The following is a 21,700-nucleotide window of genomic DNA, read 5'->3' as shown; positions in this document are numbered from 1 at the left end:
ACATCATATAAATGCAGGAATTTTCGAACAAAATAAATTACCAGGGGCATACATAAGCTTTCTAACACAAACCAGCCAGGTTTACAATAAGCTTTTTATTCCAATTCCATACGCCAACTAACAACACATCAACGTGTTACACCACCAAGAGGTACAATCTTTGAAATAAAAAGCCCATTTTGCTCGACTAAGATCACCAAATAAGGCGTAACTCTAATTTTTCATAAATTTAAACTGGGCGTGTAAAAAAACCAAAGACGGAAAAGATGATTGTATAAAACTCGCCACGCTTCATTTCATGCCTCTTCTAGAAGGTTCTGACGCAGTAGGCGGTGGGGGCGGCCCCCTACGTTGCAAATCGTCGATAAAAGTCTTCAGGAGATGGTCTCGTTCCGATTTTACGCAGTCGAGCACTAGGTAGCGTTTGTCGTTTTCAAGAACTGCAGTTATTTCCTTCATATGTGATGGATTCATCCTTAAAGTATCACGAGTCCTGAAAAAGGCAAATTGTTCAGCGGCGAAAAAGTTGAAACCTATGATTTTAGGATGAGCTGTAAATTAAAAACGAAGTTTGAATCTTTGTAAAGCGCAAGTCTTTGTTTTTCTTTGGGGCCGTTTTTTAAGATCTAACTGATTAGAACAGTGGTTCCCAACCTTTTTTTGTTACATTCCTCCCTTTGCCCATTTTCGAACTATTCATTCCTCCCCATAAGAGGAAAAACAAATATAACATAAAAAAATATAGCAATTTGAAATAGACCTTATAATTAGGGATGTGCATTTCAGAATCCTTTACAACTGGTTCCAAATCATATTGGATATATTTATGTGTATACAAAAATGTTCTGTAACATTTCCAATGTACTTTTTTACAGTTTTTATGAAATTCCTCCCCTGAACTCATAAAATTCCTCCCCAAAGGAGGAATTCCTCCCCGGTTGGGAACCACTGGATTAGAACATTTTATCGTAATCAAGCGGTAAATCATTTTTTGTGTTTAAATTAACTTCAAATTTTCTTGATGCTTTTTGCTGTTATAAAAGCGTATGATTATTATAGCGACTTTATTTTCAAATCAAATTCCAGGGCTTTTTGGAGTACAAAAAATGTACAAAATGTGCGAACTTGGTTTAAGGATGTTTGGACTGTGTCATATGTCTTTATGGCGTCACATACTTGTGTGTAATAATCTTGCACTCGCGTAACAAGTCCCGGAAATCCCCTTTTGCATCCACCAGCTTGTCTTTCATAAAATCCTCAAATTCTCGTTCCCGTTTCTGGAACAAAACAACATTACTTGTATTATGTATTACACGGTCTATCGAGGCTTTGAGGCAAAATATACATACACCTCAAAATCTAAAAGACGAAAGGCATTATGTTTTTTTGATAAACTTGAATTAATAGGAATGAAAAGGCACGAGTCGTAGTTCGGTTACGCATGATTGAATTGAGCGACTAGGGAAACTACTCAAAAAAAACCCCACAAACAAACGCCATGCAGACATACCCTGTCGCTTGAAGAAAGCTTGGCATATCTTGGGTCACTACGGATCATCTTTTTGACATCTTTCCATTTTGAAGTAAGAGTTATTGTGCTCGTCTCGTCTAAGAGTTGTTTGAATCCGCTACGTTTCTTCTTGTTTAGTGATTCCACGTGGCTTGTAAAGTACCTGAAGATATAATTCGGCTCGTTTTGAAAACAATGGTGGGTATATTTTTCAGGGTACGGTCTTTCGCAGTTTAGCATCGTCGCTAAATTAATGCGTATAACATTATGTTTTCAAAGACTATTATTTTTAAAAAACAAGGTTGTTAAACCAAATCAGTCACACTTTTCAAGGTTGGAGTATTGGTCGTTTTATTTTACATATTATGAAGTATTCTCATTAGGCAACCCCTCTAGCAGTTTTGCTTTTGCTTATAAAACATTTGGTTTTATGTGAACAAGTTTGAAACCATTCTAACTGACCTTTCCTTTTCATCCCGGGATAACAAGGAAGCAAGATCCCATCTACCGTCTTTCTTCAACACACGACGAACTTCAGACCAAGATTGGTCGGTGGTACGAACCTGAAATGTGTATTTAAATGGTGAAAAACATTCGGGGAAATCGGGAGTCGTTTACCATTTTAACACAGTACTTATCAAACAGACGGAAATTTGTAAAAAAAAAATTGGCCTCACTTCTCAATGGAGACCCATTTGTGGCGTAAATTTATACACTTTCTGGCCTAATTTAGGCTTTTTTTAAAATTGTCTGGTACCGCCAGGTACTTTCGGTTTACGACATAAAATTTTAATGATGCATTGGCCACAACGGGGAAAGATTTACTACCATGTATTGTTACTGCCTAAAACAAAACTTCCTACAACAACGTTACGAAACCTTTATAATCACGCAAACCCCTATGGGTGTTACTAGTGTTGCGAAGTCAATTTGTATAAGGGTGATTGGTTAAAGAGTAATGTACCAACAAAACTGAAAACTACACAAAATCCAACAAAACGGTAAAATACGGACTTTTTGTATCTCAATATCCCGATCGTAAAACTAACCAACTTGTTAAAAGCTTTGACAAGTCAGTTATGACGAAACACAACAACACACGTCATTATGATGTCATAGTACCCACCATATCGGCGAGTAGAGCTTTAAAGTGTTGGACTGCCTCCTCGAGTCGATGTTTTTGTCTTTCCGAGTCAATTTCCCTGCTCATTTCGGCCTTTTCTTTTTCAACTTGTTCTGCGCGGGCTTTCAGGCTTTCCTCAGCTCGTCTCTTCCGTGCCGTTTCGTCGCTCTCCTCCGTCTAAAAACCAAAATAAGAGTATGACGTTTTCTGAGATCAACCTATTACGTTTTCTTGTGTCACGAAAAATTAATACACAACAGCAAGAAAAAATTAAAATAATGACATTTTTCAAAGTAACATTACGTCATCAACTCACTACGTCATTGTATTAGTTCGAAAATTCACCCCAAGCTCATAACACCAATTTTTTGACAATTTTCGACGGAAAAAAATATTATTTTGATTTATTCTTATTTTCTAAATTGTTTGCGCCATATTTCTTGTTCTATTACGTCACAATCGATAAATATATATTACCTTGACTTTGCTCGCCACATAGTCGTTCCACCATTGTTCACGCTGATACGCACTGAGTACATTCGAGTAGCGAGAGTCCAACTCCATCTTTTCCTTTGCTCTTGACCAACGCGAGTATTTTTGGACTCGTTTTTCCTCCATTAACTCGAAATACTCTTTCTTGATCTAATTCGCAATGAGTAAAGAACATGTTAAAATAGAAATATATACAGAGTTGGATTCTGTTTTCAGAGGAGGTTGTTTTATTTTGTTGGCAAAATAGAAGTAACTTACCTTTAAAAAATCATTGATTTTTTTGCTGCTAAGTGAATTTTTGGCCCTAATTCGGTAAAAACTATATCACTCATGTTTTTTTCCGAGCAAAAAGTGACAAAAATTTGAACAAGTTTTACTTTGACGAACGTTTATGAATCTTTGGTTGCTGTCAGTTTGCAATTCGTTTTCATTGGTAGCTGTTACGGTTAGACAAAAATAAACCACTGTTTCTACCTCATATTATTCGCATCTTATACAGGGGGAACACCTGTCTTTCTCGTATCCAAGCCTGGCAGTGTGAAAGAATTTTAGCAGACTGTCCCGTCGAGCTAAAAACTTCATGTAACAAGACAAAAAGAGCATAAAAATTTACTGAAACCACGTTTTCTTTAGTTTTTAAACCAGTACTTGGGCATTGACACCATAATTGTGTACTCTAAACCCTGTAGTTATCCAACAAAGTTGCAATCTAATATATTCTTACTAGTTTACAGCACTCACAATGAAAACTGAACACATGTTTTTGAAAGAATTCATCAAAACTACATGTTTCCAATCCAGTTACTCCTTTTTGTTAAAAAAAATTTAGAAAAATATTGTTAATCATCTGTGTTCAATTTTCATTCATAAAATACACAAAGTCAGCCTGACAATTTGGAAAGCCCCAAGGGACTTTTTTGGTTTCGAAATTGTGATTTCCATGACCCATGACCCTGCATATTGGAACGAAATCTCCCCCCATACTTTCTCTGCCTTGTTTTTTGATTCTTCCTCAGCCTGTTTCTTCGATTCCTTGAGGAATTCATTAAAGAGTGATTCTCTATCTTTCATCTTATCAATTGCTTTGTATCTTGGATCACGGGCATATTTTCCAGCAAATTCACTAAATCCCATTCTAGAAAAATAGAAGGTTTGAATGTGAAACAATAGTAAAAGTATACCAACACAAATTTAATCAGAAATTTGAACGTGGAACACTGTTGTGAAAATATATCAACACAAATTTAAATTAGATAAAAAATTTGAATGTGAAACACTGTTGTGAAATTATATCAACACAAATTTAAATTTGATAAGAAATTGGAATGTGAAACACTGTTGTGACAATATACCAACACAAACCTTTTAGCAGAGTTTACTTCAGCCAGTAAACCTTTGAATTCTTCTCTTGCTTTTAAGATCTGAGCCTTTTTCTCTTTTCTCTCTATGTCGGCTCGCGTCCTTACAAACTCATCGAATACCTGAAAAAGTGAGCCTTTATTGTCCAAGAAACAACGACCTACCGGCAGGGTTCCCGCGTAATTTTTGTTTATAAATTCCATGACTTTTCCAACACTTTTCAAGAAAAAAACCCGAATTTTCACAACCTTAATCGAAAAAAATCGAGCAATTCCCATAATGAAACTAGTAAAGAGGCTTTGGTATATGTAGCCAATTTTCCATACTTGCAACGAATATACAAACGTTACATAATTTGAAATTCCTATCTCTATCTGGCATTTTCAGGCGCCAAATTCCATACTTTTTCAAGGACTTTTGCAAAAGTTGGCTTTTTTCAAAACTTTTCCAGGCCTTAAAAATACAAATTCAAATTCCATAACCTTTCCAGGTTTTCCATACCCGCGGGAATCCTGTACCAGTGCCAGGTTGCTCTACTACCACAAAACTGAGTAACATTTGTTAAACTAAACGGATGGGTTTAACAAATTTTAGTTTTATATGACAAACATGCAAGAGGTATCATTCTAATAAGTGCTGCACATCCAAGGATTTTATGATATAGGCTAAACATGTGGAGTAAAACACACAACAGGGGCCTATACACAGCTGTCTTTTTATCCACTGAGCTATGTAGCCTTGGTGCTGTGCCCACCATGAACGTTGGGGGCTCAGAAGAATTTCTTTGTAACAAAAAGTACAGGCGAAAAAATTCTTAATTTGGCACTAAAGCAATAACATATACAACTGTTACTGGCGTTAAGCCCTTGACGAACTACAATATGAAGACCTAGTTGTACGACAACAGTCCCTTAACAGACAACAACCTGCTGTGCTCCTATTCATATCAATGAATAGCATTAAAAATAACCTGTTTTCTGTCTTTTGGAGCGAGCAGTGTATATCTTGGATCAAAGACAATCTTATGAAGCTCTTTTTCCCAAGTTGAGAATGCGGAAACCTGCAAGGCATGGGTGTCAGTTTGCAAACATGTTTATTTATCAGAATGCAAGTAGAAAGGTAATGCTATCCACCTGTCGTTCGAGAAGCATGTCTTTGAACTTTATGAGTCTTGTTTCTGGCGGCAACAGACTGCGTTCCTTTTCACCTTGCTTCTCAGCTTCCTGCATTCTCTTCTCATCAGCATCAACTTCTCTGTAACAATTGTGTGAAGGTCAAAGACAGCAGAGCAGTTGGTACAACCACTTTGTGTTTACAAGGGTGTGGGTTCTTCAGCATCGTAGTAAGGGATCACCAGATTGACCGTTTTATTTGAGATGAATATTAAACAGTTAAGATGAACATTAATTTACACTGGGATCAGCCATGAAGCATCTATGCAGCCACTAAAGGGCAAATCCTTATTGTCACAAATTGTGAAGTTTGAAAAACACCTACTTTAATTTCTTCGTAGCAGGTTCTTCGTCTTTCTCTTCTGTAGTTTCAGCTTCAGGAGTTTTAGAAACTAAAAATGCAAGTGTGCAAATTTTTTTAATGGGCGAAAAACTGCAATTGGTTTTAAACTACCCAGAATTAAAACACATATAACCCAAACTTCACAGAAGAAAGGGTTGAACGTATATGTGCATGAACATAAAACTGTATCACGAAATATACACTCATGTATATATACTACATACTTATCAATCTTTTTCTCTTGTGCGGAGGATCGGCAAGCAATTCGTCGACATCTGATCTATCCTTCAGTTCCTCTGGTCTGTCCCACATAGATTGATGAGTTGTTGGGTTGAAAAAGAAAACCTTTTCATCTCCCGTCCACACTACACACCTGATGACAAAAAATCATCCAGTTTAATTTAGTTTGTTTAAGACTACACTATTGGCCTTCCAAGCTGTTCGAAAAATCCGCCCAAAGAGAAATATATTCATATATGAACTGTAACAGCCAGGAATTTTACTTTTTAAAGTAGGGTCATTACCTGATGAAAGCAACCTAAATAGGGCATGAAACGTTGGTTAAAGAAATACTTCTGTAATCATTTCGTATAAAATTTCTAGCCTACTAAGATTACAATACACTTTGAAGTTATTTAAGTTAATGGCAGTGTCTGGTGATTATTTGTAATAAAGCTGTTTCCAAGTCCAAGTTGTAATGCATTTCAACATTTTTTTTCAAACAGTTAGGTATTCTAAAAATGCCACAAAGGCTAAAAAAATCCCTAAAAATCAACTACTATAACTCTACATATTTTTTTAAATACTGACCATGGTGTGCCAGAGACAGCTTTTGTGGCAACTGGTTTTTGTTTTTGTTTGGCCTTTTCTTCCTCTGTCAATTCCGCTGGTATTTCTTCCTTAGCTTTGTTACTTTCAGACAATTCCTCTTGCTTTTTCTAAATCAGATTTTTTTTAAACAAACCAAAAATTTCGATTGACATTTTTACACTTTATATGACACATGTAAACTAAAATAGCTACCTTGTCATTTTTTTGAGGTATAGATAATTCCTGAGTAAGCTGGTTTGCAGCTTCAACTGAAACAAAACAAAGGTATTACTAACAGAAAACAAGCATTGTTTGATACAAGTGAAGTAAACCTTGGTTAAACCAGATTCGATCAATCAAGATCTTTGCCAATTTAGACCAGGGCTACTCAAACTTTCTTGCTCTGTGACCCCATTTTGAAACCGAAATTTCTATGCGACCCCTTGATGGGTAAAGCCCAGTGGTGCACAACCTTGTGAGGTAAACCATGGTTAAACCAGATTCGATCAATCAAGATCTTCGCCAATTTAGACAACTCAAGCTACAAATGATTTGTAACATAGTAAGACTCGACCTAATCGACCTCGGTTAATCCGGATCTTCGCCTAATTCTGACAAAACTCGAGGTACAAATGATTTGTAATGTGGTAAGACTTGAACTAATCGACATCAGTTAATCCGGATCTTCACCTAATTCGGACAAAACTCGAGGTACAAATGATTTATAATGTGGTAAGACTGGACCTAATTGACATCGTTTAATCCGGATCTTCACCTAATTCGGACAAAACTCGAGGTACAAAAGATTTGTAATGTGGTAAGACTTGAACTAATCGACATCAGTTAATTCGGATCTTCACCTAATTCGGACAAAACTCGAGGTACAAAAGATTTGTAATGTGGTAAGACTGGACCTAATCGACATCAGTTAATCCGGATCTTCGCCTAATTCGGACAAAACTCGAGGTACAAAAGATTTGTAATGTGGTAAGACTGGACCTAATCGACATCAGTTAATCCGGATCTTCGCCTAATTCGGACAAAACTCGAGGTACAAATGATTTGTAATGTGGTAAGACTTGAACTAATCGACATCAGTTAATTCGGATCTTCACCTAATTCGGACAAAACTCGAGGTACAAATGATTTGTAATGTGGTAAGACTGGACCTAATCGACATCAGTTAATCCGGATCTTCGCCTAATTCGGACAAAACTCGAGGTACAAATGATTTGTAATGTGGTAAGACTGGACCTAATCGACATCAGTTAATCCGGATCTTCGCCTAATTCGGACAAAACTCGAGGTACAAATGATTTGTAATGTGGTAAGACTTGAACTAATCGACATCAGTTAATCCGGATCTTCGCCTAATTCGGACAAAACTCGAGGTACAAAAGATTTGTAACATAGTAAGACTCGACCTAATCGACATCAGTTAATCCGGATCTTCGCCTAATTCGGACAAAACTCGAGGTACAAATGATTTGTAATGTGGTAAGACTTGAACTAATCGACATCGGTTAATCCGGATCTTCACCTAATTCGGACAAAACTCGAGGTACAAATGATTTGTAATGTGGTAAGACTGGACCTAATCGACATCAGTTAATCCGGATCTTCGCCTAATTCGGACAAAACTCGAGGTACAAAAGATTTGTAATGTGGTAAGACTTGAACTAATCGACATCGGTTAATCCGGATCTTCACCTAATTCGGACAAAACTAAAGGTACAAATGATTTGTAATGAGGTAAGACTTAAACTAATCGACATCGGTTAATCCGGATCTTTGTCTACTCACAACAGTTTGAATTAGGCTAAACCATGGACTTAAGTTAAAAAACTTACGTTTTTCAGCTTCTTCAAGCTCTTTAGGTTTCACCCATCTTGTCTCCATGGTACGAATATTGTAATAATATGGTCTTCCGTCAGGTGCCTTGTGCCCACGCCACTCAACACCAGGCATGGCAGGGGTCATTTCAGGCACAATAGTGCGTGGCAGCATCATGCCTAGAAAATAGATTTTACTGCAACTGGCAATATATATGTAGAATAAACTACCAAAAAACAGTCAAAAAACAAATAGTTAATATATTTTTTTGGAGAATAGTTTATGTCAGGGCTTTACAACAATATTTCCCATATGACGCGCTGATACGTGCCCATACACATAGTATTATGTATTGTACCTAAATTATGTTAGAAACAAACTACCTACGTTAGGAAGCCAGGTTTCAACAATTGGCAATGCTGTCCAAACTTAAAAAGGGACAATAAAATAACATTTCTATACCAGACACAAATTGAAGACACTACCTACCAGGAATAACAGGGCGCATTGGCATTCCCATTATGAGTGGAACACCCATTCCAGGAACAGGACCTGTAAATAGAAATCAGTAGCCTTTACTAATGACTGCAAAGCACATTTAAAAATGTTTTATAGCTAACATGGCAATTTACACAAAAAGTAGTATACCTGATCCTGAAACTATGGGTGGTGGTTTAAACTGTGAAGAATTGTTTTCATTATCTAGATCGGCATCCATACTATCATCTGTAAAAATTAGAATAAAAAACTTTAAAGTGGGGTTTACCAAACACAATACATACAACTATGAATAATTGCAGAATTGATTTGCCAAGTTTTTGTTTGCAATTAATCAAACTATGTGATTAAACAAATATTTTCTTTGAAAGATGTGCCAGTGGTACACAACCGGGAAGGAATTTAAAAACTTCAGGGAAGGAATTTACTTTATTTTTACATGTGGTTTGTAAATACACTTAAATATGATTTGTAAAGTTGATAAAAGACTTAATTTGAAATGATCTTTGCATGGATTAGAATCTACTATGTAGTGTATTAGGGAGGAATGAAAATGTTTTGAATAAGGGATGAATTCATTGAAAAAGGTTGGGAACCACTGTCCTGTTTAATTGACCGAATTTGTCTGTATTCTATCTTAAACAGCATTTACATTTGAACAAATTCCAAAACAAACACTTGTATATATACAGTATTCTTCCAATTTCAGTAAATTATTTGTCACCACTATACAAGTAACAACAATGTTTTAAAAATAGCTTTGTATTCCTACCAGAAACATTTCCATCTTCCTGCCCTTCAGGTTTGTTATAGCTACTTGCCTTATCTGTCATACACAAAAAGTTTATAATTAAGCAGTTTAATGCATAATACAAGACACATGTGAACTAGATGCATTGATAATAATTACCTGTCTGGTTGTTCTCCTGCTGTTGTTGCCCTTGATTTCCAAGGTTGGAAAAGGCATTAGTGGAAGCTAAAGCATGAGCCTAAAAGAAAACCACATTACAACAGCCACCTTAACAAAAGAAATAAAATTTAAAGCCTTATACTGACCTCAGATTGTTTAATAACTTGTACATTCTCATCTGTTGGTTTCTTCCATACAGACTGCCTTGTCTTTGCATTGTAGTAATATATTTTTCCATCCCCAGCAATAGTTTCCACCCAAACTTCCTTATTTGGGTCAATAGCTGGCATGCTAGGAGGCCGCATCGGAGGCATTGGCATCATTCCTTCGTGCATTATTGGCCTTGGCATTCCTTGCATTGGACCCATGAAGTTTCCTTGGCTCATTGGAGGCATGTTCTAAAAACCAAACAAATTGAAATTAGAGTAGCACATTGTTTTGAGTTAATGGTAATACCTCTGTTACTCACACTAATTGAGTATGCACTCCTGTTTCTAATAAACACACAAGTAACAAATGATAAATCTCTAAAATACATTTATGAAGGCTTTTGATTGAATACAGGTTGAATACATTATAGTGTATATACATATCTAGTAAAAATGTATGCTACTGAACTGAGGATGCCATTAAATCGGCGAAATCGATATTATTTACAATACATTACAAAATGAAAAACACAAATCTCTAAAATACATTTATAAAGGTTTTTGCTTGAATACATACATCATTATAGTGTATATAGGTATCTAGTAAAAATGTATGCTACTGAACTGAGGATGCCATTAAATCGGCGAAATCGATATAATTTACAATACATTGCAATACGAAAAACACTGACTAGTTTAAGTCTACTAAAAGTTCAATTTACTATGTATGTTACTGTATGGTATTTCGGTAATTAAAACAATAACAAATATAATTGTTATGTTACATACATGTGGTCCATCAGGTCGCATCATCCTGTTCATTGGAGGAAAGTTGTCATCAAACGGAGGACCGCCAAATGGTGGACCCTGGTTCGGTCCGGGACCCATAGGCATAAAACCACCAGGTCCAGGACCCCTAAAATTTCCAGGAAATCTTGGCCCGGGACCACCACCCCTTGGTGGCCCAAAATTACCTGGGCCCCTCATGTTATTCATTATTGTCCGCTTTATTGCAAGTAAAAGCTTAAATAATGCCCTGAAAAGTATGGATAGGTTAACTATGTGTTAAGTGAGCACGTTTAGACTTTATTATAAATAAAGAAACCTTGCGTTTCTTTCAGCCGGTAAAGCAAATCGCAGCAGTACAAATACGCTTAAATTGCATTACCGAGTGACTAAAAGGTATTTGCAATTGCAGACCAAACACCATTAACTGTTGGCAACAAAGTTGTTACATCCAGTTGCAAATATTTACGCTGCAATCCTTTTAAAACTCGCCTAATGCGTATTGCTTGTATTTTGTAAACTGAAAAAGCCACGCAACGTTTGACCAGAAAACAGACTAATAACAACCGTTCGCGACCACATGCAAAATAAGGGGAGTTTCTCTAGACTATAAAGCATATAAAAGCAAGTAAACCGTTACTCTAATTTTTAAATCATTTAAAATTTTAACAAATTATATTGAAACAACAACCATAAGTGTTACAGAACGAACAAATGAAAACGGATTGAAAATGTAGAAGAAAGCAACCATTTGCCATCATTGGATTTTACAAAACTGTGAAGGCGGGAAACTAATGAAAAATGTCACTTGTTCTTGTTAGTGTTTTTCAGAAATGTGAGCTTGTTAGTTCTGTTTTTAGGGTTAATATGTTTACAAAATCCGAATCATTGCACAACAGGACGGAGGAACAATAAGAAGTGGAATGCACGGTACCATTTGTTTGTTTTATATATTTGTAATTTGAACCAAGTAGACTGCAAAAACTTTTGATGAAATAGATGACAAGTTTTGAACTTTGAGTTGAATTAGAATTTTAATTAGGGTTTCCTTGTTTATAGTAAGTTTCCTATTTTATTATTGCAATGTCCTTTGATTTATGTCTAGATATGGCAAGGGTATGTGGTAATTTACATAATTTGCTAAAACTAACACCATTGTACTTTTTATGATGTTATGATTATGCACCTTACAATACATTGTGGTATTGTTCAGTAACAAAGTAAACAAACCATCACTTGACAAACAACTACACTGGTTATACATTGCAAACATACTTCAATGCTTATAAAGATTAATCAACACAAAAAACAACAACAATCATGAGTTATTACCATAATATGCTGCTGTAAACATGGTGCAAGTTGTCGATTCCTATTCACAAAAATATGAGAAAAATGAATGAAATTTACAAGCGAGGTAGCTGTGGGTACAGAGGTGTAGTAAATGGCCTTCGTAACCTGCTTAACAACACCGTGCTTATGTTGGTAAATTTACGTATAGCGTATAGATCGTGATAACAATCAGCTTCTTCTGGATCTCGAATGATTAGTTGGTTGAAACTATACGTTGTGGTGATATACCTTCGGTCGGTATTGAATGAACTTATTTGCACGGCAATGTCTCTAGTCAAAACACTTTCAATGAATTCTTCCCTAGGCGGGAGTTCAAAATAGTCTGCTAGAACAAACAGTCTAGCGCACCAGTCTCTGTGTACGTTACTGTAGTAAACCAGCGAACTACGCGGTGGCACGCCTATCGGTATAAACTGTGGTAGATAAAGGCTACCTGTACTTTCGTCCTCACTTTCAGAGTTTTCTTTATCAATCAATGTCATGAGTCTCGATCAACAAGGGTTTTGCACCTCAGTTTGTTTATTCAATCAACATGCTTATTCAAATAGAATGTTTAAGAAACAAAACAAGTCGTTAGCAATTAACAATAACAACCTTTAATCATAAATTCAAGTTCTACTAGCAACAAACACATTACTGTAAAGCAAGCATTTAGCACAGCAAGCAAATGAAGTTAACTGCTATTGGGCTAAAACTGTTGTGACCAATTACATTAGCGGTGCGTTTTATCAATTCATAATGCGTGGCATTAAACTGCACAATTATGCTCTCGTCTCTCCATTGAATCTTGCACAAATTCCCACAGAAAGCAGCGTCCAATCACGTCAGGAAACAAAACATACGGTAAAAGCTCGCAAACCAGATCATACAGTCGCATCTGCATCCTAATTAACTGCGACAGGAAATATTACAAAGTCCGAACATGATTTGTCAATACAGTTGGACTTGGTTACTGCACAATTTAACTTCCTCGCAAGCCTTGAACTAGCGAGTCAAAAACGAGCTATTTTGGTACACAAATATTGCAAAGTTTGCATAAATTATGTCACAATCGCTACATAGCTGTGTAAATTGAACGTGCAAATTGCATAGGTGTGTGAAAAATAAATGGTGTAAAAAAGAGGTGTAAATATATGTAAGCTTAAAAATGCTTAATTACAGGGTAAAGAGGACATAAGGCTTGTTTAAATAACGTTAAATGTTGTGGTGTTTAGCCTTGTAAACAGAGTTGTTTTGTTGTTACAGCGGTGGGACAAAAATAATTATTGTAGTTGTATTTAGGATTTATTTGACCCAAACCTGCGCCAGATATTTTATTTTTCTGCTAGATGTCACTGTGGAGTCAAATATTTGTGTTATTTCCGTCCGATTTGGCTGCACAAACCGCACGGTCTCCCTCTCTCGTTGTGTATGTGTGTGAATTCGTCCAGTCTATTTGTTTATCGTTTGGGCTGGGGTACGTTGTCAAAGAGTTTCGTTTCAGTTATTTGTAGGTTTTCTTTATACTTTAACCATTACAAGTCTACGTCCGGCTTTCGAGTTAATCAAATATGTTTCTTCTGTCCTCATTTGTTTGAGGTCACTTTTCACTGTGACAAACCTTGTTTCAAAACTGTCAATCAAACCTGAAGCGTACTGGAAAAGAGAACACATTTTATTGCGAGAAGAAATACAGAAGTAGCAACGTGCATTTAATGGACCCACGTTCCGGACCTTTTAGTGACAGTCATATAAATAATTCATCTTGGGGGCAACAACTATGGAATCGGGTAACAAAGTTTGTAGCCACGTTGAAAAGGTGAAATGTAATTACTGACCGTTGTCAACATCTTAGTACATACCGGATTTGGCCCGGACGTCTGTTCAAATTGAATACACTGGCCGTAATTAATTTTGCTCGACGTTGTGTAATTTAAATACTAGGTACTAAAATTGTCTGTTAACGTCCTTGTAACATATTTTCCTAACAAAACCATTGCAATAGTAACTTAAGAAAACAAAGCAATATAAATCAGGAAAATACGTCTTATTGTGCCGTTAAAGCAGTGTGTAGAAATAGTCGTTGAACGTATTTGATTTTGTAAAAAAAGAAATAGTAAGAGGCGCAAAAGACAGGTGCAATATCAATCAGTGAGACACTAAAAAAGCTAAATTGATCATGAACTTACATAGTAGAAAATAAAAGTCGCATCTCTGTTTATGTACAAAATCACGTACGCTAATACGAGCAGGGTCACGCGAGAAAAATTCGGCGTCGACGGAAGGATATACGATAACAAAAAGAAAAACGTGGAACTCGCGCGTTTTTCAAGTCGTGAAGAAATGCGGACATAACAGTGATTGACGCCCCTTTCGTCACCCAGCAAAAAGCGTGATTTTGCAAACGTTTTATGATTCACACTCAGTTTAGGGCCCTTTAAAATACCCCAAGCGTAACTTTTTGACTTAAGGTTAAAATTGTGCTTAACTTTGGCAGTAATGTCAGAATTTGACGGTCGATTAAGATGTTGGCTCCTTGTTTAAGTTGGTACAGGGCTTTTTCCGGATGAATGTCATCCGCTTTGGTGCCCACAGTGGATCGAAACGGCCACTAATGCCTTTAAGAATGATCGTAAAATAACTTCACTTCTCGTCTTGAATGGCCAATTCCAAACAACAGTCAATTTGGGGGCTTGTTTGGCGTGCTTGTCAAATTCCCGACATTTTAGGGAAAAGTTGCGTCGGAGTTATGCCAAAAAAACTGTTTCCGCTCGAAAGGCGACATTGGAATGTTTGACGAAATGATTACGTGGCTAGGTCGAGTCAAGGGTCAGACGTAATCTCATTGTGCCCAGAGATTGTAAGGCTTTTAGGCTCAGAGGTGGGCGCAAAGTTGTGACCGCCCTGTCATAAATGTGTTTACCTATTTTTTCCGCTTAGGCGTTTCGAGATTGGTAAAAAAAAACTTGTCGCTTAACCCTTTTGTCTTTAATTTTTTGTAATACAGCTTTACGATGCAACAAAGCAGCACAGTGTGTGGTATATAGTGAAGATATTGCGCACATTAATTACCGTGAGAAACTACACCTAAAAAACGTTTTATAAGATTTTAATAATGTTACCGTTTAGGCGTTTTTTAGAGTTGTATCCTTGTCATACTTTGCATTCGCTTTTTTTGGAGTGGCAAAAACGCTTAAAATCTTTTTTCCCACTTTATTATTTCACAATTTTGGGGCGTTTGGCCAATAACGTGTTCATTTGCATTTTGTCACCTCTTCGAGTACGTACAGATGTCAAGTAATACCGCAGAATGTTAGAATTTAATCGTTTTGTACCACTTTATTAGTTTACAATGCGGGGGCGTTTCAGTATTAAGTATCATTGACCTATACCCTTTGCATTTTTTACCCTTGGAGTACTCTCCAGTAATCCGCAGATCCAAAACGTCCTTGGGAAAAGTTTAAAAAGTTTGTTTTTACCAAAACCTACTGAGGCTACATTTGTACACCACTATTCTTCTACTTCACGTCGGGATTAATTGGTCTGAAGACTCAGAAGGCTGTTTCGTTTTTTCCGGTTCGCAACCCGAGTCGCAATCACTCGATCGGTGGTCACTCAGTGGTACTTTTAACTCGTCGCTTCGCTCTGGCACTGAGGGTAAAAAGGCCGACTCAGAGGCGTATGAGTTGCCCGACGAACCGCTACCAGTTTCGAAATGACATTTTGGCATGTCAGAACCCGAGTAGCGGTATCCATAGGACGGTCTTCGCAGTCCACCGTTATTGTTATTGCTGCTGCACACCGGACTACGGCCGTTTTGTACAGGAGAACGCCTTGATTTGACGCTTGATGTGCTCATGCGGCTTGCTCGTCGCCGTTCCCCGTTGAACAATAAGTTTGTGAGCTGAAAGATGCTCGATTCGCGAACGCTTGATCTTGCACTGGCCGTCGGTGTGTAGGAAACTGATAGCGAGGCCCGGCTGGTCTGTCGGTAACCTTCGTATACAAAGAATACAATTGGATTTAATTTATTTCATGCACCACCACACCTTGTATTTCATAAAAAGTTTGATATTTCTGGTTCACATGTTTTAGTCATGTAAAGGCATGTCACATTTTGACCACGTTTCTGTCTTTTTTTTCAAGAAGGTTTAAACAAACGAGTTTGGCTTGCCATATTGTTAACTTATCTTGAGCGGTAGCTATAATTAAATGTTTTGGTTACTGGCCCCATCGACTTCAACATATGTTGTTATTATTGCGCTTACTCCAACGTAATTTAGCTAGCGGCTACTATGCTTAATTTTAGCTAGCGTGCGATCGGAACTCTGTTCCCACCCGTATTAAGTTGACATGCTGACGGCTATATCCCTTGAGCTTTTGTGTCCGGTAGTTTTGCATACTTAGTAAACGTTTAACGAATTTATTGCCGAAGTTGACGCAACTTTGCTCGCATTGAGATTAAATTACTTTGAAGTTAAATAAAAAATAGTCCAAGTTTATGTGTAGCCGTCGTCGAGCTGCACCCAGAGTTCGTACTATTCGAAAACTCGAAAAAGATTTCCATTCTGAAACACCATGTCGACTTTGGCCACTGATAAAGTTTTCTACGAAAATCTGCATTTCTAAGAATTCTGGTGTGGCGCCATTTGGTGAGATATTCTGATGAATGCGAGTCCAGCTTTTCAACTAACAATCGTCCGTTCGGGCTCCGTTCAAATAAGCCGCGAAACTTAATGAACAAAAAAAGCCAGGCGCCCTTACCGTCTCTGCAAAGTCCACAGTGCAGAATTCGCTTAAAAGCCCGTCGAAACTCTTTACTGTGGCTGTAGATAATGGGATTGAAGAAGCTGTTTACGTAGCCAAGCCAGTTAAATCCCAAAAATACGTCTTTGGGCACACAGTCGTCGCAAAACACCTGCAAAAAAGCGATCGATTTTGGATTATCGACTGTGTTTGTAGTTTGCCACTGATGAAGATCAGAATGGTGTTGAAATTGTGGCTATAAGTTACCAGGGTCTATCTTGAAACACTTTCTTTGTGGTGCAAATGCTAGGAGTTGTAGGTATTGTATTGACACCATGTCAACTTATATTTCAGCATTTTTTTTAGTTTATGCAAAGTTATGTATCTTTGTTAAAAAACATTACAGCCACGTAGCGAATGTTTTTTTTGTTAAATATGAACAAACACTTCACTTTATTTAATACCTAAAAACTATTATTGACAAAATGCGCCAATCAAAACGAGGTACACTTTGGAAAAACTTACTTTAATAACCCAAAGTAATCACCGACTGCCTGACTGAATACATTGTTTTTGTCAGGCATATTTCAAAAACTTTTTGTTTTGCTCTGTCGGCAATGGTATATAACTGACAGACTGGTGCCTAAATTTTCACTGTAACTTCTTTGCACAAAGAAACCCTTACCGACAAAACGTTGATAATGAAAAATGGCAACCAGCATATGACGAAAGTGCCCATGATGATCCCCATAGTGAAGATAGCTCTGTATTCTCCCCTTCCCCACAGCATGCTTCGTGTTCCGGGCATCGAAGCTCGACGGTAAACCCCCTCTCTATTTCGGATCTTTGAACGTTTCTGTATTGCGACTGTACCAAAAACAAGCGAAAATTACTATCCGTCTGTGGGAAGATAACTTCATAAAATGCTTTGAACTAATCACAATCAATAAAATAAAACCTTTATATTTTAGTGGAAAAAACAAAAAATGTGTTTTAAATTTTCAACAGCTACAACCTTTTTCACGTTACACACTTAACCTAACGAAGTTATTGTGGTGTGAAAACCACAATACCCTATTATGTGCTAAATTCTTGCAGTACATTCGCTTTAACCCTTTACGAAGTTCAGAATAGCAAGGTTTTCTACCAATCTAATCCTGCAAAACGAATCCCACTTACTTTTAAATACGATGCTGTATGCGATGACCATTACAATTAGCGGAATGTAGAAGGATATACAAGACGACACGACTCCGTACGTAGGATTGGTTCGGAACTCACAGCATTCAGGATCCTCGTAACACTTTACATCGCAAGGCTTTTCCGACTTCCACCACCCGAGATGTATTGGAATAAACGCTGTCGCTGCCGAAATGATCCAAACTGCTCCTATGATACATCGTGCCCTCGGCCGAGTCATTCTCAATGAATACTGGAAGGGCATTGTGATAGCCACGTAACGGTCAAGAGAAATAATGCAGAGGGTTCCAATGCTTGCTGTAACGCTGAGGACGTCTACGGAAGTCCAAATGTCACAGAAAAAGTGACCAAGAAGCCAGCGATGTCCTATTACATCGTGAGCACCGATCGGAAGCACAAATCCACCCATGATTAAGTCCGCTACTGCGAGACTAAGGATAAACATGTTCGGTATGGTCTGTAGCTTACGGAATATCATCACAGATGCGAAGACCATTAGGTTACCAACAATGGTCACGAACGATACGATGCCGATAATCAAGGAGAGTACAATGTTCATTACAACCATCGCACCATCATCGGTAACCGGCTGCGCACTTTCTTCAATAGCGTCACCACAGATGTCTACAGCAGCCTTTGCAGTTTCATTTGCAATGCTTCCAAATGAAGTTGTTCCTTCTGCATACGCCGTGGCAGCAATCCCAAGTACAATGCAAAATACAGCTTCCATTTCTTACAATCTTATACTAGCTTAAGTAGCAATAGAGTCAAGTTGAGGATAAGCGGTTCTTGAAGCAGTCTGGCTCCTTGAGGTAGTGACAGTACGGTGACAGGCAAGGGTCTGTTAAGAGATCGACAAGTGCTCTGCCTACCGCTGCGGAGATAAGGCTACGACGGCTGTTGAATCAGCAGCAAGTGGTGTATTGGATTCGTGTTAAGTTACACGGGCATTTTTTTATCAATGCGCTGCAAAGGCGCCGACAAACCAACATAGGTTTGTGTGTGTGTATCTAAACCACTGTAGAAATAGAAAATGTTTGATTATTCACACGTAAATTTAAGAATAATCAATTCCTGGTAGAGTCCACATGCAAAATCTCCATTACCGATGGTTATCACTAAATCTGCGTTGTCGATTGAGTTTAATAACGTTGGGAGACCGAATATTTCACACAACTAACTCAACACAAAAAATTACAAAAGTATCCTAGTCTGAAAACCCTTTAAATTTTCGACCTCTTGGCATTTGAAGTATGACATTGGCTTCTGATCAACACCAAATTAAAATTTGGTAACTCTATTGATAGTTACAAATATGTGGCGTTTGTAGCAACAAAGCACACCCACTTGTATCTGATGGCTGTTGTGCTAACTGTGGTTTCTGAACGCCACATTAGTAGCTGCCGACTTTATCAATCGATACCATCACTCGTGTCTCACTTGTACATTGTACTACTGTTTTACTCGATAGCCGAACAGGCAATATACTAGAGATCAGATGATTCCAAATGTAGGAATGCAGAAAAGCTAAAACTATGACTTCTAAACATAGCTCTCAAGTTTTCAACACAAAAACTAAGTCTCAAAAACATGTTTTCAACCTTTTTAGTTTAAAACATATTTTTTCGACAACGTGTGTCCTCACATTCTCATTGTGACGTATCGTTGACGTAGCACTGTTTTTGACTACACGTGCTTTACATTTGTTCCACGGCTTATCGTGACAAAGTTATTATTCCAGGTGCAGAACGCTGCAACCTTTTTTAGCCTGAGCTTCTTGTTCAACCTGGCAAAGCTTACGCCACTACACCGAACAGCTTTCAAGGGGTTGTTTTCATTGACGTCTATTGTTACTCTAATGCCGTGTTGTGATAGAAAGCTCTGGCCTTCTGCTTTGGCGAGCCTCATTCGCCGTGTGCCTTTCCTTTGGCTGTTCAATTAAGAAATTACCAGTGTGACGCGGTGGTCTAACGATCGGTTTTGAGGCTACGTCGCCTATCAAATGGGCAACGGCAAGTCATTGTTTCGTCTGTCAATAAAAAAATAACCAAACTCTGCTTAACACACTTATAAAGGTCTTTAAAATACCCTTGATCGCAAACCTTTAACTGCATATACTTATTTGATGACACTTTCAGTATGAATTACCGACAAGACATTTATAGTTACTCTGTTAACTGAGAAAATGTATGTACAGTGTACAATTCGAAATTCTATGGTAATATTTTTTGTTGTGCCTGACATTTGGGCGAACAATCATATTGTTTATTTGCCTATCCGACTGTGACTACTGTTGACTTAAGGGTTGTATGTTCGACAACAACAGTGACATTGAATTCGTAGAAGGTATTGTTTTCAGTCTGTCTGCCTCAATAATGTCGTTGCTTCTGTTAAACCTTCACGCATTCCTGCTTTACATGTTAGAATACCATGTTTGTTAAACGTAGCACGAATTAGGGATCAATGTTATGCAACACAATCAATCAACACAGTGCCACACCGCTTATGATTCTTTACAGCTGGGTATGTTTTTAAACTTATTCTAGCTGAAAACTATTTTGTTAGTTGTTTTCTAGCTTACAATACATCTCACTTCCCTTTGCGCTATACACGAATCTATACTACATTGAAGCCGTGCTCTCTTTGACTTCAAATTGCGTTGCCTAGCTTATATCCATGCTCTGCGTTTCGGAGATCAAGGCACATACATCAACTCGCGACAGTTATACAACATTGTCGCCATCGCGGCGGCTTAAGCTTTTAATCCCTGGGTTAAACAAACCGGAATTGACCGCCGGGGGAGCTACGAGCTGTGAGGTTTGCAAGGGCTGTTGGTTGTAGGCAATTTCGGTTGTGGCTAGGAACCCGTGTGATTATTATTCAAGTGTTGTGTATTACCGCACACAACCAACACGTCCAAAAAAGGCGATGTTTTTGGAACGATACAGAGGCGCATGTCAAGATTATACAGCAAGACCGCGTTGTGGTCTCGCTGTTGGTGGTTCAAATCCGGTCTCGCCTATGTTTTTGCGCGTGAACTTGAACGACATTACAACTCCAAACTTATCAGGCAAAGTTGCCAAGTACATGAAATAAACAAAATCTTTTACTATGCGCATATATGGAACTGTTCTTTTGCCCTCCAATGATACCAAAACAAACAACTTGTCTGAGACGTTTTCATAACACCTCCACCGGGTGAAATGCGCTTCCTAAATCGATTGTAATTCACAACACCCAATCGTACGTAACCTTTTTGCAAGTTTTTTAGCAAATCGCTGTTAAAGTTTACAATTCTTTAACTTTGTAACAATCTGTTGCTAAGCTTGTTAATGCACTTGTGTTGTCAAGTTGGTATAGGATCGACTTTCTCATTTCGTAGGCTGAACTGTGACCCCCAAATTATGCTAATACCAAAAAGCTTAACATTCCTTAAT

The 21,700-nt window shown here is 37.7% G+C and overlaps 2 protein-coding genes across 2 annotated transcripts; both read right to left on the bottom strand.

Annotated features, from left to right (window-relative positions):
• Positions 1–80: 80 nt before the first annotated feature.
• On the bottom strand, positions 81–11,252 carry LOC145222856 (transcription elongation regulator 1-like). The gene is made up of 21 exons (XM_080089078.1): positions 10,989–11,252; positions 10,197–10,448; positions 10,051–10,129; positions 9,913–9,966; positions 9,291–9,368; positions 9,132–9,194; positions 8,660–8,821; positions 7,023–7,078; positions 6,810–6,937; positions 6,224–6,372; positions 5,982–6,048; positions 5,618–5,738; positions 5,455–5,544; positions 4,488–4,606; positions 4,110–4,260; positions 3,111–3,275; positions 2,637–2,810; positions 1,973–2,073; positions 1,511–1,673; positions 1,177–1,277; positions 81–493 (listed from the first exon to the last, which is right to left on the bottom strand). The coding sequence occupies exons 1-21, from the start codon at positions 11,193–11,195 to the stop codon at positions 292–294; spliced, it is 2,682 nt and encodes an 893-aa protein (XP_079945204.1). The 5' UTR covers positions 11,196–11,252; the 3' UTR covers positions 81–291.
• A 2,719-nt stretch (positions 11,253–13,971) lies between these two features.
• On the bottom strand, positions 13,972–19,428 carry LOC145224002 (beta-1 adrenergic receptor-like). The gene is made up of 4 exons (XM_080090416.1): positions 18,243–19,428; positions 17,749–17,930; positions 17,082–17,235; positions 13,972–16,313 (listed from the first exon to the last, which is right to left on the bottom strand). The coding sequence occupies exons 1-4, from the start codon at positions 18,991–18,993 to the stop codon at positions 15,841–15,843; spliced, it is 1,560 nt and encodes a 519-aa protein (XP_079946542.1). The 5' UTR covers positions 18,994–19,428; the 3' UTR covers positions 13,972–15,840.
• Between the last annotated feature and the right edge of the window lie 2,272 nt (positions 19,429–21,700).

The sequence above is a fragment of the Phallusia mammillata genome, chromosome 4, assembly GCF_965637545.1.
Source record: "Phallusia mammillata chromosome 4, kaPhaMamm4.hap1.1, whole genome shotgun sequence".
Classification (NCBI taxonomy): domain Eukaryota; kingdom Metazoa; phylum Chordata; class Ascidiacea; order Phlebobranchia; family Ascidiidae; genus Phallusia; species Phallusia mammillata.
The sequence above is the reverse complement of the archived record's forward strand: the minus strand, read 5'-3'. Positions and strand labels throughout refer to the sequence as shown.